Source organism: Eucyclogobius newberryi, unplaced genomic scaffold, assembly GCF_026437365.1.
Source record: "Eucyclogobius newberryi isolate DKJ021-1_F unplaced genomic scaffold, fEucNew1.0.hap1 SCAF_8, whole genome shotgun sequence".
Taxonomy (NCBI): domain Eukaryota; kingdom Metazoa; phylum Chordata; class Actinopteri; order Gobiiformes; family Gobiidae; genus Eucyclogobius; species Eucyclogobius newberryi.
Genome location: NW_027316500.1, coordinates 26,198,421 through 26,224,501, shown reverse-complemented (window position 1 = coordinate 26,224,501; position 26,081 = coordinate 26,198,421). Strand labels below are relative to the sequence as shown.

General features: G+C 40.8%; 1 protein-coding gene across 6 annotated transcripts in view; it reads left to right on the top strand.

Moving 5' to 3' along the window:
• Positions 1-26,081, top strand: part of LOC140351644 (sorbin and SH3 domain-containing protein 1) — a 115,193-nt gene that overhangs the window by 32,041 nt on the left and 57,071 nt on the right. For 4 of the 6 annotated variants that reach the window (XM_072437568.1, XM_072437567.1, XM_072437566.1 and 1 more), the window contains exons 5-14: positions 927-1,057; positions 1,919-2,048; positions 3,613-3,642; positions 4,941-5,080; positions 5,184-5,244; positions 6,849-6,923; positions 8,664-8,699; positions 10,928-11,036; positions 14,929-15,043; positions 18,377-18,460. In XM_072437568.1, coding sequence (XP_072293669.1) covers positions 927-1,057; positions 1,919-2,048; positions 3,613-3,642; positions 4,941-5,080; positions 5,184-5,244; positions 6,849-6,923; positions 8,664-8,699; positions 10,928-11,036; positions 14,929-15,043; positions 18,377-18,460 — 911 coding nt within the window. The remainder of the gene's footprint in view (positions 1-926; positions 1,058-1,918; positions 2,049-3,612; positions 3,643-4,940; positions 5,081-5,183; positions 5,245-6,848; positions 6,924-8,663; positions 8,700-10,927; positions 11,037-14,928; positions 15,044-18,376; positions 18,461-26,081) is intronic. The other 2 variants (XM_072437569.1, XM_072437565.1) reach the window with 1 other exon arrangement.

Sequence of the window (26,081 nt, the reverse complement as noted above, 5' to 3'; positions counted from 1 at the left end):
ATAGTAAGTACCTGAAAAATGTGCAAAAAGTTAAATTTAGTTTGACTGATTATCTGGATGTGCTTTTTCACGTTTGGAGTCAAAATAGTTGAGGTCTTCAGACAATTTCAAACTGAAGTTTCTTGATGGATAAAAACAAAAAAAACGGGCAAAAACTGAGGATCTTTTTGTGATCGTGACATCTCTTTGAGCAGTTGATCCGGTGCTTTTTATTCAACTCCAACAGCATCCACCCCACATGTTCCTGAACATATATCACAGTGGACATTATACACTTCCAAAAAAAACACAATACAGAAGTTGGTATATTTGCAAAACGACGACACATCCCGTGAATCCCCTCGCGAGGCCATAACTCTCCAAAAACACCCCAGTGACATCGGTATTTACACAGCTGAGTGGGAAACAGACACTCCGCTGTCGAATCCAGCTCCGCGGACGTAAATATTTATCACTTTTATCGCGGCCTTTGCTTGGACACATTCCTCCCGCCGCTCGTCTGACTTATGTCCCATCACGCTGTTGCATAACATGTCACGTTTGGGGAACATATGGCCCGACCAAATGTGACAGCTCATATTCTCCAGCCCGTGTCAAAGCCGCCTTTTGTCCCCGACGCCCCGCGCGCTGGATGTCCGAGCGAAGGGGTTTTAATTGTGCCGCAGAAAGGCCACCGGGACAAACAGCCCTTCACAACTTGCTCAATGGCGTCGTTGTTGTGGCCGCAAAGTTCAAAATATTGTGTGGGGGAAATCTGGGCCCGTGTCCCCGTCGATAACAGTGCACGAAAACCACAGAGCGACGCGTCAAGTCCACGACCGCCGGCGCGTTTGTTGTCACACGTTTATCGGTCTATTAGTGCAGGCCGCGGCGTCGCTATCTTTGTTTTGGCTGCCAGACTGAGCGCTTGTTTTGGACACTTGCAGGCGCCTGCACGGGGCAGATTAATGGAGATGAGGCTAAAACGGGATTGGCAGAAGGAGGCATCAGCAGCAGCAGCAGCAGCAGCAGCAGGAGCTCGGCAGATTTACGGCCGGTGAGCAGCCCGCAGTGCCAGGTATGTGGGCTTATGTTGTTGTGTTCAAATGATACAAGTGACAGTAAATATGGATGAATGCATCAACTGTTTGACTGCATGCGGTTGAATTCAGCCTGTGAGAGTAGCAAAGATGGCTTTTTTTTCTGAACACATGCAAGAAATGAGCTTGTGAGATTTTGTTTACCTTTATCTTGGATGAAAAAATTGCAATGTTTTTTTGTTTGTTTTTTGTAGTTCCATAAGGGCAACAGCAGCAGCAATTTATTGTATTTATTGTATTTTATTGTATTTATTGTATTTATTTTATTTATTTTATTTATTTTATTTATTTTATTTATTTTATTTATTTTATTTATTTTATTTATTTTATTTATTTTATTATAAATTAGGACAGAATCTCATCTTATTTCTTTTGTGTCATTTAAGAAAGGATGTTTTCTACTGAGGGGCATGAGAAAAGGTTCATATAATGGAAGTAATTTGAGATTTGTTTATAAATCAATGCATTATATATATATATATATATATATATATATATATATATATATATATATATATATATATATATATATATATATATATATATATATATATATATATATATATATATATATATATGTAATATTCTAATGTAAATTGTTGCCAAAAGATGTTGTGCTGTACAGTGTATTATTGTTGCGTTATTGTTGTATTATTTGTACATTTGAATGATTGAGTACACATTATGAAAACAGGGGGATACAGTATTTGCATGTTGTAGTTCATTTAGACCCATTCCAAAAGCGATTTGTATCTTATTTTGAAAGGGTACTGCGATGCACACATGAACATAAACGCCTTTGCTATTGTTGCGTACATGATTTTCCCTGTCACTCTCAGGTGGGTTCTCCGGACAGTGTCCAGGAGAACCAGGAGAACCAGGCTCCTCTGTCGGACTATCGGCGCTCGGGTTTCCCCTGCACCTGCGCGGTCAATCCCACCATCGTCCTGCTGCAGCACAACAGAGCAGGTACTTTAAAGAGCTCCAGAACCACTGAAGAACCGCATTATTCCCACATTTTATCCTGCTTTTATTTACAACAAACATACACATCGATTCATGCCAACGGTAAGATTCTGGTGCGTTTGGTCAAAGTCCTATTTGTACTTTATCTAGTGTTTACTCTTTGCACTTTTATAAATGCAAAAAGGGTTGACAAATGTTGCGTGAAAAGCATTTCCATAAAGGACTAAATGACATGGAAATGAGCCAGAAATGGCTCAGAAGCGTTTGCTCTGCACTTTTAGTTTAGTCCGAGTTTAGTCCGAGTTTAGTCCGAGTTCAGGTTCTGATCTATTGTTGTCTTGTTTTGTCCTGGTTTAGCCCTGGTTTAGTCCTGGTTTAGTCCTGGTTTAGTCCTGGTTTAGTCCTGGTTTAGTCCTGGTTTAGCCCTGGTTTAGCCCTGGTTTAGTCCTGGTTTAGCCCTGGTTTAGTCCTGGTTTAGCCCTGGTTTAGTCCTGGTTTAGTCCTGGTTTAGTCCCGGTTTAGTCCCGGTTTAGTCCCGTTTGAGTCCTGGTTTAGTCCCGGTTTAGTCCCGGTTTAATTATGTTGCTTTGTAATTAATTAAAGAGAAAGTCCAGTTTTTAAACCTTCTTTGTCCTAGTTTAGTCCCTGTTCAATCCTTCTTTAGTCCTTCTGACCACTGTGTTAGTCTTCTGTCCTCGTTTCAACCTTTTTTGTCCATGGTTTAGTCGAGATTTTAGTCAAAGTTTTAGTCTACATTTGGTATATGTTTAGTCCACGTTCAGCCCTTATTTATCCCTGGTTTAATCCTGATTCAGTCCAGATTCAGTCCTTATGTTCTATTTTCCTGCTTCACTGCTGCTGGTCTCATTAATAAAGCGTACGTACAGAAATGTTGCACGTGTTATTTTCCAGGTTAAGTTTGTGATCCGTAAAAGGACTAAATGACATGGAAATGAGCCAGAAATGGCACAAAAGCTTTTGCTCTGCAGAGTTAAGGCAGAAGGTGAATTCCAACGTGATGCTTTATAAACGAGACCCGGGACTGCTCTGAAACTCGAGCCGTTTATGCAGATTTATCTTTGGACTTGACATTTTGTTTACATTAGCGACTGGATCCAATATGGCCGCCGGTGGTGTGTAAAGCCGGTCACGTGTCTGGCATGAACCGATTAATACTTTTGACAGTTATTGGTTTCCCTGTGACTTCACAAGAGCCAAATGTGTATAAAGTAAACATTGAATCCAGTACAAATACATGGAAGTGCACATTTCAAGCATTAGAGGGCAATAGATGCATCTTATATAAATATTAGAGGACAGAATGTGTGCAAATACCTCCATCGATCACACATTTGGCAGTGTTTTTGAGTCAGTATTATAGTTTTGAATACTTTCCTGAGCAGTTGTCATCCAGGAGACTGTGTTGTGCAGGTTTTTCATGTGTATTTGCTGAAATATTTTACTGTATTTACTCTATTTGTGTCTTTTTAACCCCTCGTTCACTGGTTTGTTTGTTTGTTTGTTTGTTTGTCCCTCTCGCTCCACTGTCTCCCGTCTCTCACAACAGAACAGCAAAGGCTTCTTTATCACACTGAAGGTACACACGCTGTAGATTTATAATGTCGTTTCGAAGCTTAAATGTGCATGATTTAAATCTGATTATGAAGAAAACAAACCAAGACACAAATGTGATTCATCCTGTGTTTTATGTCCAAAACATATTTTTAATCTGACGCCATTTATTCAATTTATTCACTAACAAATCCTGTATTGCTGATATGAGACTGCATATGTACCAAGGGTGGGCAATAGTGACATAACTAAATATCGCAATGTTTCTTTGGGAGTATTTTGATCATGATAGTCAGACAATATGTCAATCTAACAGAAATGTGGTAAAACATGTAATAGTTCAGGTTTAAGGTCAGTTTGCACCCTAAATCTGTAGGCTTTCCTGTGGAGAAAGTGACTAATCTGCTCTTAAATATGTGTTATTATTTCATTTAATCCCGGATTAAATCTACGTATTTACTTGGGACATTGTAACTTCAAAGGCCGAAAAGTACAAGTAGCACCTGCACACACCAAACTTTACAAACTTATACTTAACAAGATTTTGACCGAACATACTGTTCTACTATTTGCTGATATCTCATTCCAACCAGTATTTATTAAAGTTTCAAGTCTAAAAAATTAGGCAAAATTTATATTTTTAGGCCGTTTACTCAAAAAATGAAAGAAATGTAATTAAGAAAAACCAAACCTAATATGTCATCAAAATTAACCAAGAAATGTCTACTTGGTTCTGTCAATTTTTCTGATTTAAATGTCCTAAATGTGCATTTTAATACAAATAAATTGAAATGAAAATATAAATTTGTTCTTACTTTTTATCTGAGTCGACTGCAGGAATTTTAAGATTTTTTCCTCTTCACCTGCAGTGTCTCGCCTTAATTATCAGACAAATGCAGTCAAATGAATCCCAAAAAAGCATAAATATGGCCTCATACCTTTTATTTTAAACATTTACAACATACCGTATTTTCCGCACTATAAGTCGCACCTGAGTATAAGTCGCACCAGCCAAAAAATGCATAATGGAGAAGAAAAAAACATATATAAGTCGCACTGGAGTATGAAATGCAGTTGCAAGTGTGAAAATAACAAATAATATCACATATAAGTCGCTCCGGAGTATGAGTATATAAGTATAAATATAAGTATATGTCGCACCTCGGCCAAAACTATGAAAAGGTAATTTTTTTTAATCAGCTCCTCAATAATCACATTTTGCTAAAACAACATTAACACTTTCATCTAAATATTGTACGTGTCATGTACGTGTGTTCACAAAATGCAGTGAAATCTCAATAAGCGCTTTGTGTTTTGCGACAGACGCGCTCGCGCGGGACAAGCGCCCGGAGAGCGCCCGGGTCTCGCTCGATCCCGTCCCGGAGATGGATGGGAAACGGCTGCGACTGTCGCTGCGCTCGCCCGTCCTGAGCCCGGTCAACAGGCCCATTGTCCCGCCGCGGGTAAGACACACCTCCAGCTCACCGTGTACACAATGAAGACTCGGACGGTGTCGGGCCCCGAGTCTGACGAGTCGCTTCTGTGTTTTGTCTCCTCTCGTTCCAGAACACGGACAAGTCCAAAGACTGGTACAAGAGCATGTTCAAGCAAATACACAAGATCCCAGGTGAGTTACAACATGTTTACTTGTTTTGGACAGTGGTTCTCAAACTTCAGACTTTCTTTTTCCTGAGGCACAATTTAGACCTGGTTTAGTTTCCAGACCTCGTTTACTCCTTGGTTTGTTCATCATTCTTTCATTCTTAAAGTAGAGATCAGAGATTTTGTTCTAGTCCAGTCCAACTTTTCAATCTGTTTGGTCTTTAAAACTAGTTTAGTGCTTGTCTTTGTTTAGTCCTGTTGTGCACCCTTAGTCCCAGTTAGGACAGATTATTTAGACCTGCTTTTGTCATGGTTTAGTCTGAGTTTAGTCCGGGTTTAGTCCGAGTTTAGTCCGAGTTTAGTCTGAGTTTAGTCCGAGTTTAGTCCGAGTTTAGTCTGAGTTTAGTCTGAGTTTAGTCCCGAGTTTAGTCCCGAGTTTAGTCTTGAGTTTAGTCCTGAGTTTAGTCTGAGTTTAGTCTGAGTTTAGTCTGAGTTTAGTCCTGAGTTTAGTCCTGAGTTTAGTCCTGAGTTTAGTCCTGAGTTTAGTCCTGAGTTTAGTCCTGAGTTTAGTCCTGAGTTTAGTCCTGAGTTTAGTCCTGAGTTTAGTCCTGAGTTTAGACCGAGTTTAGACCGAGTTTAGACCGAGTTTAGACCGAGTTTAGACCGAGTTTAGACCGAGTTTAGACCGAGTTTATGTCCGAGTTTAGACTGAGTTTATGTCCGAGTTTATGTCCGAGTTTAGACTGAGTTTAGACTGAGTTTAGACTGAGTTTAGACTGAGTTTAGACTGAGTTTAGACTGAGTTTAGACTGAGTTTGGTCCGAGTTCAGGTTCAGCTCTATTGTAAGTCTTGTTTTTTGCCTGGTTTAGTCCTGGTTTAGTCCTGGTTTAGTTCTGTCGCTTTGTAGTTAATTTAAGAGAAAGTCCAGCTTTTTAACCTGCTTTGTCCTAGTTTAGTCCCTGTTCCATCCTTCTTTAGTCCTGCTGTCCACTGTGTTTGTCCTCATTTGGTCCTTTTTTCGTCCTGCTTTACATTTATTTTTGTCGAGGGTTTAGCCAAGGTTTTAGTTGATGTTTTAGTCCAGGTTTTAGTCAACATTTGGCATATTTTTAGTCTAGTCTTTGTCTACGTTTAGTCTACATTCAGCCCTTAGTTATCCCTGGTTTATTCCTGATTTCATCCAGATTCAGTCCTTATGTTGTTGCGTTTTTTTGTCCTGCTTTACTGCTTGTTTACTCCTGATTTAGTCCTGCTGTTTTACACCTAGTTCAGTCAAGTTAAGAGATAAGTCCCACTTTAATCCTGGTTTAGACCTGGTTTAGTCCTGGTTTGGACCTGTTTTAGTCCTGGTTTAGACCTGTTTTAGTCCTGGTTTAGACCTGTTTTACCAGATGCAGTTTTAATCCTGGTTTACTCCTCGTTCTGTCCTCCACATTGACACACTTCACACATTCGTGCCGCTAAATAAATCTCAATCCGTGTGAAAAGTTTGCGGACCACTGCTCATGGCGTGTGTGCCCACCTCATGCTCATGTTGTGTTGTTGTTGTGTTGTTGTTGTTGTGTTGTTGTTGTTGTTTTTGTTGTTTATCACCGTGTGCTCTGTCTCCCCATCACCGCCGAGCTCAGAGCGCGTTGAGGAAAACCCTTACCGTCCCACCTACACTTTCCCCGAGAGCTATGACACTCAGATCGCACGCAAAGGTATCCAGAGCGAGCCACGCTGACGCCGCCAGCGCTTTCAAATACGCTCTCGCTCTGTCGTCACGGCGACCGGCTCCGCCCCCCCGCCCCCCGCCAGCGCTTGGACGTATTTGAAAGGATTTTTGACTCGAATAACCGCTCGTGGGCTGCTTCCGTTTCGACGCTGCAAGATCCGGGCACAGCGAGGGCGGTTTGCTCGGGATGTGCACCAGAAGTTGAAATTTATGATTAAATACGGTTAATGATGTTCTTGGAGTTTTGCTTTACATTTAGGAGAAGTGTGGGGATGTTATAATTGCACTTGACTTTAGGGCTGTAATTCTTTTGTTTAGTCGATTAATTGGTTGACTCATTATTTTATTTCATTTTAAAGGATTCGTATGGACCACAGCAGGGAGAGAATTAGTTAAATCTGCCTTTTTTAAACATGAAAACACACTTTATCCTTTTACTTTTGTCTATGAATAGTTGTTATGCACAGTGGTGGAAAGTAATGAAGTACAAAAGTAAAAGTACTGTATTTTCTAATAAAAGTACAGCACTTAATTAAACATTTTAGGTCTCTGTACTATACTTAAGTACATTTAACAGTGTTTTACTTTTACTTTATTGCATTAGAGCAGATATCTGTACTTTCTACTGCCACTTGACTTTTTTTTTTAAGGAAATCTTGATCAAGAATTTGGAAATCCATTTAGTTACTCCAACAATGTTCATTTCGTCTTCGATATATCCACAGACTTTTTCAAGACAATCAAATTATATTGTTAGAAATTTGATTATCTTAAAAAAGTCTGTGAATCAATTTAGTTGTTTCTACTGAACAAAAATCAACACTTTTTTTTAACCCAGATCACCACTTTTGACGCTTTGATCGTTTTCAAAATCTTCACATCAAAGAATTTATTTCGTCAACTACTACAGCCCTAAAAAGCATATTAAAAAGTTGGCTCAAAACATCACATAACTGAAGTAGGTTCTCTTGACTTCTTGCTACGTCTTCAGTTGCACGAATCTTGCAGCGATAATGCTTACTCACCAAGTAATGACTTATTTAATACTTCTCTCTTTTACATTTTGTGCTAAAACTGGTCCAAGTAGTCATGGCAATGCTAAAAAAAAAATAAAAAAATTACGAAATACGTCTGAAAAATATGTATAATCTTGGAAATGCAGAATTACTCATGGCTTTTTGACAGTCGCTTGTAGTACTGTCGGCCTCCTGCCACTAGATGTCACTGTAGCGCCGTGTAGCTATAACTTACGTCCTTTTAGCTGTTTATTTTTGAGAAATTCCACATTTAAATCAATCATCAACTCCATTTAGCATGATCATAGGGAAAAAACATCATATTGTACCTCAAGGAACGAGTTTATTTCTTATTTTTCTAACTTTACTGAAAGAAAACTGAGACAAACGACATCCTCCGCAGCTTCCTGTGTCGAATGAACGAATCACTTTATCGACTTTGACAGTTTCTCTTCAGTTTATCGATCAATACTCTTATATTTGGCACATTTCGATGAGGCTGTGGTTCTTTTACTGTCGAGCCTTGACGTGTATTGATGCTCGGACAGTTTTAGCTCGGTAATGTGTCCAGGAAAAGCTCCTATCGGCACATTTTAACCAACAAAAGCTGCAGTCTCGACTAAGTGGTGCTATTGTCATTTAGTATTAACGGTAATAGTCAGGCAAGTCATTACAATAAGTCGTGTTAATTGTTTTGTCTCTTTTTTTAGATGATGCCTCCACTCCTTTTTCCTATTTGGAGGAAGGTGAGTTTAATCTATTTAAATGTGTTTTTAATCAACAAAACAAAAACAAGACGGTCCAAAGGTGGTCGTTTTAATTAAACTGGAGTGTGTCTTTAGTTTTGTGAGTTTATTTTGATTGAACCTTTATTATTTGCGGGGGAAAAGAGATAAAAAATTGAGATAAAACAAAGTTTGTTCCATAATAAACATAAAAAAATACATAGTGAAAAATAATAATGTCTTGCGCATAGGCTATAACTTAAGCTAATGTTTGGCTCTTGCATATTTAGCCTGCTTTAGTCCTGCTTTAGTCCAGCTTTAGTCCCGCTTTAGTCCCTCTTTAGACCCACTTTAGTCCCGCTTTAGACCCGCTTTAGTCCTACTTTAGTCCCACTTTAGACCCGCTTTAGTCCTGCTTTAGACCTGCATTAGTCCTGCTTTAGTCCTGCTTTAGACATGCTTTAGACCTGCTTTAGACCTGCTTTAGACCTGCTTTAGACCTGCATTAGTCCTGCTTTAGACATGCTTTAGTCCTGCTTTAGACATGCTTTAGTCCTGCTTTAGACCTGCATTAGTCCTGCTTTAGTCCTGCTTTAGACATGCTTTAGTCCTGCTTTAGACCTGCTTTAGACCTGCTTTAGTCCTGCTTTAGACATGCTTTAGTCCTGCTTTAGTCCTGCTTTAGTCCTGCTTTAGACCTGCTTTAGTCCTGCTTTAGCCCTGCTTTAGCCCTGCTTTAGTCCTGCTTTAGACCTGCTTTAGACCTGCTTTAGACCTGCATTAGTCCTGCTTTAGTCCTGCTTTAGTCCTGCTTTAGTCCCGCTTTAGTCCCGCTTTAGTCCCGCTTTAGTCCTGCTTTAGTCCTGCTTTAGACATGCTTTAGTCCTGCTTTAGTCCTGCTTTAGACCTGCTTTAGTCCCGCTTTAGTCCTGCTTTAGTCCCGCTTTAGTCCCGCTTTAGTCCCGCTTTAGTCCTGCTTTAGTCCTGCTTTAGACATGCTTTAGTCCTGCTTTAGTCCTGCTTTAGTCCTGCTTTAGTCCTGCTTTAGTCCCGCTTTAGTCCCGCTTTAGACCTGCTTTAGACCTGCATTAGTCCTGCTTTAGTCCTGCTTTAGACATGCTTTAGTCCCGCTTTAGTCCCGCTTTAGTCCCGCTTTAGTCCCGCTTTAGACATGCTTTAGACCTGCTTTAGACCTGTATTAGTCCTGCTTTAGTCCTGCTTTAGACATGCTTTAGTCCTGCTTTAGTCCCGCTTTAGTCCCGCTTTAGTCCCGCTTTAGACCTGCTTTAGACCTGCATTAGTCCTGCTTTAGTCCTGCTTTAGACATGCTTTAGTCCTGCTTTAGTCCCGCTTTAGTCCCGCTTTAGTCCCGCTTTAGTCCTGCTTTAGACATGCTTTAGTCCTGCTTTAGTCCTGCTTTAGTCCTGCTTTAGACATGCTTTAGACCTGCTTTAGTCCTGCTTTAGTCCCGCTTTAGTCCCGCTTTAGTCCCGCTTTAGTCCCGCTTTAGTCCCGCTTTAGTCCCGCTTTAGACCCGCTTTAGTCCCGCTTTAGACCTGCTTTAGTCCCGCTTTAGACCCGCTTTAGACCTGCTTTAGTCCCGCTTTAGACCTGCTTTAGTCCCACTTTAGACCCGCTTTAGTTCTACTTTAGTCCTGCTTTAGTCCTGCTTTAGACCCACTTTAGTCCCACTTTAGACCCGCTTTAGTTCTACTTTAGTCCTGCTTTAGTCCTGCTTTAGACCAGCTTTAGTCCTGCTTTAGACCCGCTTTAGTCCCGCTTTAGTCCTGCTTTAGTCCTGCTTTAGTCCTGCTTTAGACCCGCTTTAGTCCCACTTTAGACCCGCTTTAGTTCTACTTTAGTCCTGCTTTAGTCCTGCTTTAGACCCGCTTTAGTCCCACTTTAGACCCGCTTTAGTTCTACTTTAGTCCTGCTTTAGTCCTGCTTTAGACCCGCTTTAGTCCCACTTTAGACCCGCTTTAGTTCTACTTTAGTCCTGCTTTAGTCCTGCTTTAGACCAGCTTTAGTCCTGCTTTAGACTTGCTTTAGTCCCGCTTTAGTCCCGCTTTAGACATGCTTTAGACCCGCTTTAGACCCACTTTCGAACCACTTCAGACTCGCTTTATTCCTGCTTAAGGCTCAATCTTGCTTTAGTCATTTAGTGATCTAATCATAAAATCAAAGACATTTAACCCCAGATAAAAGTCTCCATCAGAGCTTCTTACTTTGTGACTGTTGTGTTTCTTTAGCCAGGACCTCCAGGACCGTCCCGCGTTCAAAGAGTGACCAGCAGGTGGACCCCCGCAGCCGGACGCTGCCGGTGCCGACGCGCTCCTCGTCTCTTCACCAAACCAAACGGTCAGCGCTCATTCTCATCCTCACTGCACTTTATGCTCAGTTTATGCTCAGTTTATGCTTAGTTTATGCTCAGTTTATGCTCTGTTTATACTCCGTTTATTCTCGGTTTATGCTAAGTTTATGCTCAGTTTATGCTGAGTTTATTCTCAGTTTATTCTCAGTTTATTCTTAGTTTATGCTCAGTTTATGCTCAGTTTATGCTCAGTTTAAGCTCAGTTTATGCTTAGTTTATGCTCAGTTTATGCTCGGTTTATGCTTAGTTTATTCTCAGTTTATGCTCAGTTTATGCCCTGTTTATGCTCAGTTTATGCTCAGTTTATGCTTAGTTTATGCTCAGTTTATGCTCAGTTTATTCACTTTATTCCCGTCACAAAGGGGGTGCGTCATCACAAGATTCCAAATGTACAACAATCAAATGAAAGGAAAAACTAGCTCGTGAGAATGTTTTGTGTTTCGTTTTGTGGGAATTGTGTCACGTCCCAGCCTAAAGGGATTTATTTGTTTATTTATATATTTACTCATGTTTTATTCCCATGTATAAATGAATGGCGGCAGGCGTTCCCACTGCGTAAGGGTCAGATTTATCTTTGTTTACAGTTTCATTTGGTTCTTAAGTTTCATGTTGCCTTCGGACACGCTGAGTTGTAAACACAGGCAAACGATTTGTACTATTCTCATAAATACTCTGTGTATCCTGTTTCAAAAATATATGGCTCCTTCCAATAGCTCTGTAGCTCTTTTAAAAACCCATTAGCAACAGGAACATCTAACGACGGGTGGTTTAGAGCCACCCGTCTTTGTCTTTTGTTCATGCATTATAGTTGACCTTTGATACAGTTTGAGTTTATCGGTAGTTTTGCGCCGTTTAAGACCACGTTTGGTTGTTTTGAGTCCTTAACATTCATGATTTAAGGTGGATTTAGTTCACGTTCTTGTCGCATGTTGCAGCACTGATGTATAATGAGTTTCTTTGCTCTGTGGTCCGTCTTTACTGGTCTTGGTCATATGTCTCTGAGCAGCGAGTGACAGGTCGAGTTTACCGGTTTGTTTATTGTATTGTGTTATTTATTTATTGTTTGTTTGACCGGTGGTGGTTACAGTCCAGTATTTATGCTACTCACTCGTTGACCGTACATCAGCAATGTTTCTATGGGGCAATATTGACAAAAACTATTTTTTTTTTCAGTCCTGGTTTGTCTTTGTTTAGTCTTTGTTTAGTCCTGGTTTAGTCCTGGTTTAGTCTTGGTTTAGTCCTGGTTTTGTCCTGGTTCAGCCCTGGTTCAGTCCTGGTTCAATCCTGGTTCAGTCCTGGTTCAGTCCTGGTTTAACTCTTGTTTAGTCCTGGTTTAGTCTTGGTTTAGTCTTGGTTTAGTCCTGGTTTAGTCCTGGTTTTGTCCTGGTTCAGCCCTGGTTCAGTCCTGGTTCAATCCTGGTTCAATCCTGGTTCAGTCCTGGTTCAGCTCTTGTTTAGTCCTGGTTTAGTCCTGGTTCAGTCCTGGTTCAGTCCTGGTTCAGCTCTTGTTTAGTCCTGGTTTAGTTCTGGTTCAGTCCTGGTTCAGTCCTGGTTCAGTCCTGGTTCAGTCCTGGTTCAGCTCTTGTTTAGTCCTGGTTTAGTCTTGGTTTAGTCTTGGTTTAGTCCTGGTTTAGTTCTGGTTCAGTCCTGGTTCAGTCCTGGTTCAGCCCTGGTTCAGTCCTGGTTCAGTTCTGGTTCAGCCCTGGTTCAGCCCTGGTTCAGCCCTGGTTCAGTCCTGGTTCAGTCCTGGTTCAGTCCTGGTTTAGTCCTGGTTCAGCCCTGGTTTAGTCCTGGTTTAGTCCTGGTTCAGTTCTGGTTCAGTTCTGGTTCAGTTCTGGTTCAGTCCTGGTTCAGTCCTGGTTCAGTCCTGGTTCAGTCCCGGTTCAGTCCTGGTTTAGTCCTGGTTTAGCTCGGTCCTCACTCTGTTGCTTGAGTCTGATGGAGCGGAGCAGGTGAAAGAGGATAAACTGCTGCTCATCACAGACACTCTGAGCTCTGACCTTTGACCCCTGCACATGACTACCACGCTGCAAGGCCTGATGGGTAATTTTACTGCCACAAGGACATACTGTAGAGGTGTTGGTATCATAGGGTCCACAACAGAAACGTTTGTGTCTCTTTAGATCCTCTTCAGTTTTATACCGTATTTTCCGGACTATAAATCGTACCAGCCAAAAAACTGTATAATAGAGAAAAAAAACCTGTATAAGTCGCATTTTTGGGGGAAATGTATTTGATCAAGTCCAAGACCAAGAACAGACATTTAATCTTGAAATGCAGTTTTAAAATAATAACAGATGAGAGAACATGGTGAATAGGTGTACGTATGCTAACGCTAACACCTTCAGCTACATGAGGCACAGACAGAACTGTGGTAAGTGTCTGGTATGTTAATGTAACATATGAACAGTTATTCAGATAACTATAGCATAAAGAACATGCTAACAAGTTTACCAAAGCATCAGTTTTACACCAAATCACTAAATCCATTGAATTCTTCATCCTCTGTGTCACTTCTAAACAACTCCACAAACTCCAGAGGTAGAGGAAGTGCAGATTCTTCTTCTGCGTCGCTTAGAGCCTAGAGCGCCCTCTTGTGGTTGTCAGTGTGAAAATAACGAATAATATCACATATAAGTCGCACCCCGGCCAAAACTCTGAAAAAAGGTGCGACTTATAGTTTGGAAAATACGGTTGCACAAATCAGTGATACAAGGCAGTAAAAAAGCACACCAAAATGGACACACTGAGCACATTTTCTGCAGAACATTTCACAGATAATCGTGACGCGGGTCGTTCTAAACCTCCTCAGACGGTTTGCTCCGCTGTCGTTTCCTGTGTTTGTGAGTGGGCAGAACTAAACCAAAGGAAAATGTGTGCAAAGGGAGAGCGTGACGTCGGGCCATTCGTCAACGCTCTTTTACAAACACAATGGACAATGCACTTCGGCCCGTTGTCTCAGAGGAAGGTCATCAGGAGAAGCCCAGTGTTCCTCTTCCAAAACATCCTCAAGTGGAAAACAGACGAGCGAGAAACGAGGCCTGAGCTCGACGTCAGAAGCAACGCAAACGGATCCGCAGTTTTAGCAGCGGTCATTTAGAGGTTGATGGACAAAATCATGAAAATAACATTAAGTTGATGCAAAAAGTGGAGATTTTTAATTAGTTTCTGGGTTCAGTCAAGTCTAGATTTTTCTTGAGCACAGTCTTAGTTTGGCGTTTTTTTTTTAAATTGGTCTTGACTTGGTCTCGATCTGTCATGGTCTTGGTCTTGTCTCGGTCTCAACCCTCGAAAGTCTTGGTCTTGTCTCGGTCTTGACCCTCAAATGTCTTGGTCTTGTCTCGGTGTAAGCACTCAGTGGTCTTGGTCTTGTCTCGGTCTCGGGATAAGTCTTGTCTCGGCCTTGACCCTCAAATGTTTTGGTCTTGTCTCGGTCCAAGCACTCAGCGGTCTTAGTCTTGTCTCGGGTAGGTCTCGGTCTCAACACTCAAAAGTCTTGGTCTTGTCTCGGTCTTGACACTCAAAAGTCTTGGTCTTGTCTCGGTAGAATTAATGAAAACGACTTAATTTAGCTTCTGAAATGTTTTTTTTTTGGACATAGTTCCTTTTTACTCCTGTTGATACAAAAATGCTGTGTATTTATGTTCAGTCATTATCCGCAAAAGCATCATTGATCACCTCAACATTTTTTGCATTTCCATTCATTCATTTGTCAGCTCCGCGTCCGTCCATTCAGCCGCATCGCCGCCGGTCAGGGCTGGTCCCGCATCGTCGACGTTAAAACTGCGGTTGCCATGGAGACTCATTGATAACCCCCCCCTCTCTCTCTCTGTCTCCGTCTCCTCTTCCTCTCCCCTCTCTCGCTGTTTCCCTTCGCAGAAACGAGTGGCAGCCTCCAGACAAAAAGGTGGACACGAGGAAGTACCGAGCCGAGCCCAAAAGCATCTTCGACTACGAGCCGGGCAAATCCTCCGTCCTGAAGCTGGAGAAAACGGTACGCCGGTCTGTCCGCCGCCGGCTTGTTTGTTTATGCCCGACAGCTGCGCGTGGCATTGTTAGCCGCGCGCTATCGGCCCGCACTCTCCACCGTTTCAGCCGCGCCTCCACCCACATTTCACTCATCTGACGAGCTCGGGCGAAGGGGGCGGGGGGCTCGTTTGCGCCGCCGGTGTCGCTTTCAGACACGCCCGGTGTCTCTGCCCGGTTTCACTTAAAGGCGGTATGGACGATTTTTCGGCGATTTGAGAACGCAGGCGGAAGTGCACATGCCACTCCCCCTTGCGGACCGATACAACACACACGTGCGTTTGTTTATTAGCGCAACGGAGCGCATCACATCGCTCGTCTCCCGTAGATTTCTGTCCACTTCTGAGTCAGCTCGAACTGTCTTTCTCCGTCTTCATTTTGCCCCGTACACTGAGGGAACTATATTATGATAGATCCATGCGCTTAGGCACGCGGAAACGTGGGGACGAGTCTGACGCGGCTGCAGGTGAGCGATAGGTGCGTTTTATGATTGATACGTGGCAGGACAAATGATTTATCCACGCCACGAGGAAATATGAGAAAAAATTTGCTGAAAAAAATCGTCCATACCGCCTTTAATTATTAAAAGAATGACAAGCACTTTTACGATTTCTTGCCGCCCGCTTTTCATTGTTTTCCCTTCTCATTTACCCAAAGTCAAAAGTCGCATTGAGGGTATTTCATTCATGTTCGACTAATCTTTAGTATTATTATTTCATTATTCTTATTTTAAGTTGTTGTTTTTTTTTATCAGTATTGCAATTAAAAATGTCTGAAAACGCCTTTTAAAATGAAGATCCGCGATTGTCCTGAGCATAATGTATCTGCTCTAACGATTAGTCAAAGGCTTAAACTTAATTATAATCTGTTTATAGTCGTGTTACTATATGTAGCTCCTTAACACAATTAGTCTTAGTGAATCTAATCAGTGTTTGTGGAGATTGTACAAAGTCTGTTTTTTTTTTTTTTTTAGAACTGTCTTTACTCTTTACTCTCTGCGATACAACATCAGAACTTTATTACGTTCTAATCTAGAAAAAATGCATCATACTTTTATTGTTTGTAAAAAATATGGTTGACTTTCGATGCTAGAAAATGGGCGTTCTTGTTGAGGCGACATGTTTTTCTCTAATTTCCTTTTAATTTGGTTTGTTTATTACAGAATGATGACACAAACTGCACATTACAATTCATCATTATCAATGCAAGACTCAGGAAAATAATACAGGGAAATATTCAAGAGTTAGTGATACAAAACAAACAAATAGCATTTCTCAGAGCAAAAAAAAGGAGAAAAATGCATTCATATCATTAATAATCTATTGAAAATGAACTTAAAAATGTTGCCGATTATGCATAAGTGATATTATTTGCAAACTGAACAGATTGAACATTTTTAACTGGATAAACAATTGCTTTTCCTCGTTTGTCAGTGAAATTCAAGCTTAGACAGTCATTTCAGTAAATTCTGTGTTTTTGGCTGTGCCCTTTCGACTCGCGGCCCGTTTAATGCCCCCCCGTGCACGGCGGCCCCCGCAGTGTCGCGATGGCAGCCTCGTTATGTAACGCGGCCTCATTACGTGACGCACGCGGAGCCGTAGATTGTGTTAGCGCGGATCTGGCCTCGTCCCATCGTTCACGAAAAGGAAGTCTGTGGCGGTTCATCCCGGGACCGCAGACCGTCTGGGGCCTGTGCGTTTCCATCCTTTTACTCTGGGTCACAGCGCTGGCATCGCCCACTGTGTCACCCACCGTTTATGGGCGGATTTATTCACACTACATCAAAACTGGGACTAGAACTGGACTAAACCGGGATGGAACGGACTAGAACTGGACCAAATGTGAGCTCTAAGACTAAACTGGAGACTCGAACCAGGACTAAACGGGACAAAACAGGACAAATGTGAACACAGCCTAAAATGTCAATTCAGCTTGTTTTATTTATTCACCTTTTTAACCTTTAAAGGAACACGTTTATGATTTAAAATGTAATAAATGTGACCCGTCTGCGTCCCGAGATGTGAAGTGAACGTGTCCCAAATCGAATGTCTCTTTTATATTATGCTGATTTATTCTTAATGACTAAAAGACGGTTCAAGTCTCCAAGTTGCTGACGGTGTAATGTAGCTATGTGTACTGTATTTTAAACATGTAAGAGTGTTAATTAGTCTTCATTTGTTGGCGTCCAAAAACATGCATCAAATGGTGGTTCTTAAATGGCAGTTTGAATTTTAATAATCCAGATTTCAACATTATTTTGTGCTGTTTCAATCTCTTTCTAATTCATCTCGATTTGGTTCATAATTCCTTGTCCTGGTTTAGTCCCAGTTTAGTCCCAGTTTAGTCCTGATGTAGACTTGGTTTGGTCTTGTTCTAGTTCCAGCTACAGCTATCTTCCATTACAACACATGTTTACCCACTTACTTTACTTTACTTGTCATTTTAACGCCATCACTGACTTTATTTTACAAAGTTTCGCTGCCGTAAAGTCGCTGTAATGGCGTTCAAGTAATATTATTGGCATATTTATTGTGGCATCATGGCACATACTGTTATAATGTATTTATAAAGTCCATACTTTTGTAGAGACTGGACACAACAAGACTGACAGTCCCTTTCATGACGCCTGTTCTGTAAACATAAGCTGTGTTTTATATATATCTTCTGAACAACTTGATCTTTAAGCACGTTTTGTTAGATGTTTTTAGAAAAGTAGATTTCGACAAATACTCAAAACGGAAGTATTGTATCGGAGCTGGAAAAACTGCATCCCTCATTCTAGTCCTGGTTCAGTCCCAGTTTAGTCCTTTTGATGTAGTGTGTGCGAATCCAGCCTTAAATTACACTTTTTTCATTTCTGCCACTATTTATTTTTTGAGAAGTCATTTTACATCCACTGTCTTCCAATTGTCTGTTTATTCAAATCACACATTCTGGCTCGTCAGATCATTCACAAACAAACCTAAACTTGAACATTTGCTCGTCTCTTCAGTGTCATGCATTACTATTGTTGTTTCCCATCATTACTATTGTTGTTTCCCATCATTGCTGTTGTTTTCCATCATTACTATTGTTTTCCATCATTACTATTGTTGTTTCCCATCATTGCTGTTGTTTTCCATCATTACTATTGTTGTTTTCTATCATTACTATTGTTGTTTCCCATCATTGCTGTTGTTTTCCATCATTACTATTGTTGTTTTCCATCATTACTGTTCTCATGTTGTTCTCATCTGTGTGACTTTTCTCTCTCTTTCTCTCTGTGTTTGTGTCTTTCCTCTCCTGCGCCGTGCCGCTGTAGACTCGGGACGTACCCCTCGACGCCGTAGATTTAGAGAATGAACCCTGGTATAAGTTTTTTTATGAGATGGACTTTGACAGAGCGGTAAGTGGTGCAGGGAAAACGCGGTCACTCACTGCATGTCATAACGTCTGTGTCCAAACCCCCCAAACAAACCTGTGTCTGTGCCCACCCTAAGCTCCCGTACGTCTCTACCCTCACACCGGTTTGTTCCTGGTTTGACCCCCGTAGTTTCCGGACTAACATGTCGCACCGAAGTTTAAGTCGCACCAGCCAGAAAATAAGTCTGGTAGTATAAGTCGCAGTTTTTGGGGATATGTATTTGATCAAATTCAGGACCAAGAACAGACATTTCATCTTGAAATTCAGTTTAAAATAATAACAGATGAGAGAACATGGTGAATAGATGTACGTATGCTAACGCTAACACCTTCAGCTACATGAGGCACAGACAGAACTGTGGTAAGTGTCTGGTATGTTAACGTAACATATGAACAGTTCTTCAGATAACTATAGCATAAAGAACATGCTAACAAGTTTACCAAAGCATCAGTTTTACCCCAAATCACTAAATCCATTGAATTCTTCTTCCTCTGTGTCACTTCTAAACAACTCCACAAACTCCAGAGGTAGAGGAAGTGCAGATTCTTCTTCTGCGTCGCTTAGAGCCTAGAGCGCCCTCTTGTGGTTGTCAGTGTGAAAATAACAAATAATATCACATATAAGTCGCTCTGAAGTCGCACCCCGGCCAAAACTATGAAAAAAGACTTATAGTCCAGAAAATACGGTAATCCTGTTGTAGACTTGGTTTGGTCCTGTTCTTGTCCGGGTTCAGTTCATACACTGTAAAACCATGAGCATTTCACTGTGTATGAAAGAAATAACACAACATCTTTGAACTTTGTCATTTTCTCTCAGGGATTTGAGTCCATTGTTATTTATTTTAAATCGACTTCAAGCACATCTTTGGAATAATGTCACCACTGTTTGCTTCAGTCGTACATTCGCGTTGGCAGAGAAGACTTTTAAGCGTTTTGCCAGTGTCGGTTTCCTGTGGATAGGCCCGGCAGTTACACAGATAATCATCGTAAACCAGGTCAAAACGTCTGCATCTTGACAGTCGAAGGGCAAAGTTCTGGCCTGCGCTCTCTGTTCTAAAGCTCTGATTTAACGTTCTAATCATTTCACACGGTGCTGCTGTGGCATCATTAACCGTGACATCACTTCCTGGTCCCGCCGACAACTACAACGGCTAATTTAGTTTAGTTTTTGACACTGTGCCGCGGTTCTCTGCGCCGTTTTGTTCAAATGCAGAGCAAAACCACTTTCCTTTCATGGATCTGCGTTGGAATAAGAATTAAGAAAGAAGTTGCTTGCATTTCTAACCTTAGTTGATGTTTTTTTTTGCTCTTGAGGCCTGGATAGAGAAGTGTTGTAGTCACGCGACAGGCCCATATTGTGAACTAAACTCGACTGTTCTCGTGGGCCCGATCGCAGTCAAGTCTCGTCTCGTCCTCTCCTCGTCACCCAAACCTCCACATCCTCCGCCTGCGTAGGAGAAAGATGATTGACTGCCGCTTGTCCCATTAACAGAGGTTAATGAGAGCTATTTTTTCACCCATAACTCGGCAGCAGAATCGCTTCACATCGTCGTCTTATGCAAATGAACAGACGGGTGCCTCTGTAAATGCCAGACTGCGATGGCGACCGGAAGCATCTTTAGACCTATATACTGTACGCGTCCCTTTTACAACGGCGCACGTTATATGCTGGCTTTATACAGTGTCCGGAAATAGCTTATACAGGAGTGGATGTCTAGACAGTATTTTGTTGCAGGGTTCAGATTACTCATCACAAGGCTGCAAGTTCACTGTTGTGATTGTGCGCTGGCTCTGTGGAGAGGAGGGATGGATTCAATAGTGTCGTTTGGTATTGAAATAAATAATGGCTTGGCTTCAAAATTGACTTATTTAAATTTGGAGATTTGTTGTGAAAATACCAATAAAAAATGTGACTTTTATTTTGGATTAAATATGCTTTAACGGTAATTTTCTTACGATGCCACCCCCTTATTTCTTTCAAATTTTATTTTTTATTTATCTTTTGTTCTCTTGTGGTCTGCCCGGGTCTGTTTTTCATTGTTTTTTGTTTGTTTTTGTTATTTTATATATATATATATATATATATATATATATATATATATATATATATAAAAAAATTAAAAAATAAATGATAATAATCAAAACTACTGATGTATCTCCCCTGCAACAGTGGACGGGGACTTTTTTGTTCCTAATTGCATTAATTTCCCCTTTTATTTTCCTTAAAAAACAAGCAAACAAACAAATATAATTCTTTTCAAGGCACAACAATGGTTACTCTTAAATGTGGTTTAACAAATGCTGTTGTATTCTATAAAAACAGTACAAAAACGTTACAAAACTTGAAACCAAATGTATCGCACTTTAGTTAATTATATTATTTTTTGCAAAATCATATACAAAAAGGTTTGTTTTTCTGATCTTTTCTAAATCTTCTTGTATTTTATGGTCACGATTCATTTTATATCTCAATCGTCGCCACCAAATTAGTAATGCAAAGAAAAGTCCACGAAATCGAAAGTCTTTGTCCACATTTTCCCGCGTTAAATCTTTACCCAGTTACATCAGCTCCACTTTGGTTTCCTCGTCATCTGCAGAGCGTGAGTCGTGTGACGCTTCAGTCATCGCTCGTTATTCACAAGAGCACATCCGGCTCCAGAATAACCTCCCAAATAACCTCCGACCGCTTCATATCGCACGCGTCTGTTTTGTGCTTCTCCAGACCGGGGACGGACAGGAGACGCTTTTTATTCCAATCCATGTCTGGCCTTTTAAATCGGACCAGAGCGATGTCCAAATGGAATTCAGAGTTTGTGCCTCAGTCCTGCAAGTGGCACCGTCGTGAGATAATGTCCCAGGCCAAAATACACCAGTCTGTCAATGTATAACTGTAGCTGTGCGGTAGGTCTGCAGCAATCAGTCAGAATAATGGCAGATAATCGACTAAAATCTAAACTGTCGACTCTAAAACGTATGTCTAAAGATGACGTATCACAAAAACAGTGGCGTTATTCAAACTAAATGTCAAAAAAAGAGTAAACAACTTGCGATTTTGCTTGAATAATACACTATTACTTAAAGTTTTTGATCTAGAACTCTTCAGTAAACATATTTTTGCCTTAAACCTGTTTAAAAAAAACATTCAAATGTGTGGATTAAGTAGTTTAATGTGATGTTGTTTTGATCCAGTTGATAGTTAAAGGAGGAAGTATAAAATCAACATCCACAATGATTGACCAGGCTCTAAAGAAGGACTCGACCTCCACTAAAGCAGGATTAAATTGTAGGTCTTGACTTGGGACTGCGCCACGTTTGAACCGGTACCAAACTTGAACTTTGGTTTTAATCTTGACGTAGACTCTGTTTGAACCTGTTCTGGTGTTGGTTTAGTTCAGATTTAGTCCAAATTCACACGTCGAGAATCAGGAAACATTGAGCACGATTAATCTAGGACCTAGCTGAACTATACACAAATCAAATAAAATATAGTTATTCTATAAATTAAGCTGCAAACGACATTTATCCTGCATCAAAAAAACAAAGTAATTCTATTTTACCCATCGTTTTATACCAATGTGTGCTAAAATGTAGTGAAAGTTGTCTGTTTTTGCCTACGAACAGCTTTTTCATGACTTTGTACAGATTTATATTGGCCATAGACGACCATCAATGTAACTAAAATCAGTAATTAATGAATAATAGTGTGGTTCTACTTCTACACACATACAGGCCCATCGTGTTTGACCTGAATGCTAATCACGAATGCTAATCATTGACTAGAGGCACCAGAGCTGACAGTAAAGGTTAGAACTGTGCTGATGTCCAAGCAGTTTATGCAAATGTACTTTTACCTTTGTTTACATCAGCGACTGGATCCAATATGGCCGCCGGTAGGGATGTCAAGATTGTTAGGTTGATCGATAATCGGAATTATTACAGTTACAATATCATAAAGACCAAAAAAATGATAATCATGTCATTTTTAGGAGAAAATTACGTATTTTTTAATGACATTTTTTGAAAAGTGAAATTTTTTGAACTAAATTAAGTATTTTTTTTTAGTTCAATTATGAGAAATTTAGAGATTTTAGAAGCAAGATTAAGTCCTTTCTACTCAGCCTTTCCTCAAAATGTCAAATTGATTCTTCTCAAAGTTTGATTTCATGAAGCTGGTCACGTATTGATGAGCTGTAGGTAACGTGTTAGTGAACATTTGGGATTTAATTGTCGTTTTGCCGACAATAATGGCGAATAATTGTTAAATCGCGACGTTTATTCTCCCAATAATCGTCATAAGACTAAAATTTGAAATCCCTACATTGGTCGCAGGTGCTGTGTACACTGTAGACACTGTAGGTCACATGTCTGGCCTGGACCGTCCGACACATTTGCTCAATTCTAGTCATTTTAAGTCACCGTTTCAACCGTCACATTTGGCAAAACCGCTGCTCTACACTTCTGCTTGTCACATTTTAGCGGTGGCAACCCATGATCTACTGCCCACAGCCCCGATTTCCCGTTGTCGGCCTGCGGATGCCTGGATGTAAGCATATAGGCGCTGCGTGGATTCCTGCCCGCTGAGCTCGCCTTGATGTCTGGCTCCTGTTTAATGTCACAGTCACTTCCAAAAGCTGCTCCGGGGAATCTGCAGCATGTGACCTTAAGGCTGGCCAGACGCACTGGCTCAACCGGGCTTGATGGACGTATCGGAGTCTGCGCCGTCTGGCCGTGTAGAGGAGATAGAGGCGCGCTGATGGACGCTTTGAGACGAGCAATAGTGTGCACGAGTGCTGGTTTAGAGTGGTCTCTTTAAGTACCTTGAGTTTCTGCTCCTTTTGTGTAACGGTATATTTTCCTTCAGTTTATGTTTAGTACTGACTTTCTGCAGTGAAAAAAAACATTTAATAAGTGTGCTTTAAAATGAGATTACTCAAGTACTGTATTTTCCGCACTATAAGGGGCACTTAAAAGCCTTGAATTTTCTCAAAAAACCACAGTGCGTCTTATGGATTAATTCTGGTCGTGCTTACTGACCTCGAAGCGATTTTGTATGGTACACGTTTTGTTTTGCTTAATGCGCCTTATAGTCCAGTGCGCCTTTTTATATATGAAAAATGATCCAAAATAGACCATTCATTGTCAGTGCGCCTTATAATCCAGTGCTTATAGTGTGGAAAATACGGTAGATGTATAAAGTACTTCAAGAATTGGCTCAAAGTAGAGTAAAATCTGTATTTGGGGAAACAATTGCTTGAAACAATGGGTTAGGATCAGGATTTGACATTTAACATCCAATTAACATTAAATAACATCAAATTACATTAAAAACATTATTTTAGTAGTCGACTATCGTACATTATGTCTGCATTTTTAACTAAAGATAAGCATAGGACTGAAGCCTTTTAGAGAGCAAATCATTAAAAATAAATTGAAACACACAATTGAAATAAAGAATAATGATAAAAATAAAATTATTCCCTTCAATAATGTTGGAATCTTTGCTATAAAACCTTTTAAAATCTTTCTACATGTTTTTTTTTTTTTTTTTTAAAGCTGCTAAAGTATTAAAATAGGCAAAGGTCAGTGATGATTATACTTCATATCTGAACTGAGGGAGTGGTGCTGATGCAAGAAACCAAAACGTTGAAATATTTATTTTTTTTTTTAAACATAAAACTTGCCACTTGTAGACTTACTCACAGAGGAGAAACCAAAATGTACTGATGCACTCAAGTCATGTCTGAAAAGTAGCAGAAGGGGCCAGGCTAGTAAACTAAGAGGTTATTGTAGTACTTTTTCTCAGTAGGTAGTAGTAGCAGTGGGTGTAGTAATGGAAGAAGAGCTTCTCTGTGCTTGACTGACGTGTCGGAGATGGTGTGTGTGACTGGGAGGATTTCTCAATGGAGAGCGATGAGGAATGTCCAGGTCTCAGATGACGACACGACCTTTAGACCTTTGTTTGAATTAAAACGAGAGGCAGGGAAAATGTCAATAGTCACAGGCTCTGTGAAAGGTTTTAAACAACATGAAAAACGGAAGTAGTCAATAATGCATTAGCAGCATCTTAGATATTCACTGCGATATTCTGAGCCCAGGTAAAACTAACAAACGGATGCAGAGAGCGTGCTGTGGTCTCATTTCCACCTGAATGGATACTTTTACAATATACACTGCGGCAAAAGGCCTAGTACTTTATTAAATGTCTTTATGTCCCTGTAATGGTTAAATATGTATTTTCGTGGCGTTTTAAGTATCCGCTATCGCCCCTGCTGTCGCTGAACTATCCTGGAAAACCCTGGCTCTTTTTAAAATATTTGGCAACAGTAAATGTTTTGATTGCACTTGCGTATTTCAGTAAAAGAAGAAAAAAATAAAAATGTGTGTCTGTTCTCTGACAGCTTGGACCATATTGCAGATGAGTTTGTCTTTAGTGCACTCTGTTAGCTCTGTTATTCAGTTTTACTGTACTATACTTTTACCATCTAGTGAAACTGATGTTTTAATGCCACTTATATTTAAGACCTTATGGTCCTGGTTCAGATTCTGAGGTCTAGTCCTGTTTTATACCCGCTTTAGACCCGCTTTAGACCCGCTTTAGTCCCGCTTTTGTCCCGCCTTAGTCCTGCTTTAGACCCTTTTTAGTCCTGCTTTAGTCCCGCTTTAGTCCCGCTTTAGTCCCGCTTTAGACCCGCTTTAGTCCCGCTTTAGACCCGTTTTAGACCCGCTTTAGACCCTCTTTAGTTCTGCTTTAGTCCCGCTTTAGACCAGCTTTAGTCCAGCTTTAGTCCCGCTTTAGTCCCGCTTTAGACCCGCTTTAGTCCCGCTTTAGACCCGCTTTAGACCCGCTTTAGTTCTGCTTTAGTCCTGTTTTAGTCTCGCTTTAGTTCTACTTTAGACCCGCTTTAGTTCTACTTAAGTCCCGCTTTTGACTCGCTTTAGACCCGCTTTAGACCCGCTTTAGACTCGCTTTAGACCCGCTTTAGTTCTGCTTTAGTCCTGCTTTAGACCCGCTTTAGTCCCGCTTTAGTCCCGCTTTAGACCCGCTTTAGACCCGCTTTAGTCCCGCTTTAGACCCTCTTTAGTTCTGCTTTAGTCCCGCTTTAGTCCCGCTTTAGACCCGCTTTTGTCCTGCTTTAGACCCGCTTTAGTTCTGCTTTAGTCCTGTTTTAGTCCCGCTTTAGTTCTACTTTAGTCCCGCTTTCGACCCGCATTAGTCCCGCTTTAGTCCCGTTTTAGTCCCATTTTAGACTCGCTTTTGCCCCGCTTTTAGACTCGCTTTAGACTCGCTTTAGACTCGCTTTTGTCTCGCTTTTGTCCCACTTTAGTCCCGTTTTTATGTGACGGAGAAATGTTGTTTTGTCTACTTCAGTGGAACAAAAGATTTCTGTTTAGTACCATTTACGAGTTGTTTTTGGATATTATACTAAATACTAAAATTGTGGTGCAGTTTGTGGTTCAATAGCCCCTTAATGTCTGACCACAAGGCCCTGGCGTATTTTCACAAGAGCGCTGCAGGGGGCGCTCTATCGCTTTATGATCATATAAAACCAAGCAATATTGTCAAACAAAAAAGAAGAAAAATCATCTTACAATCAAGTGTGAAT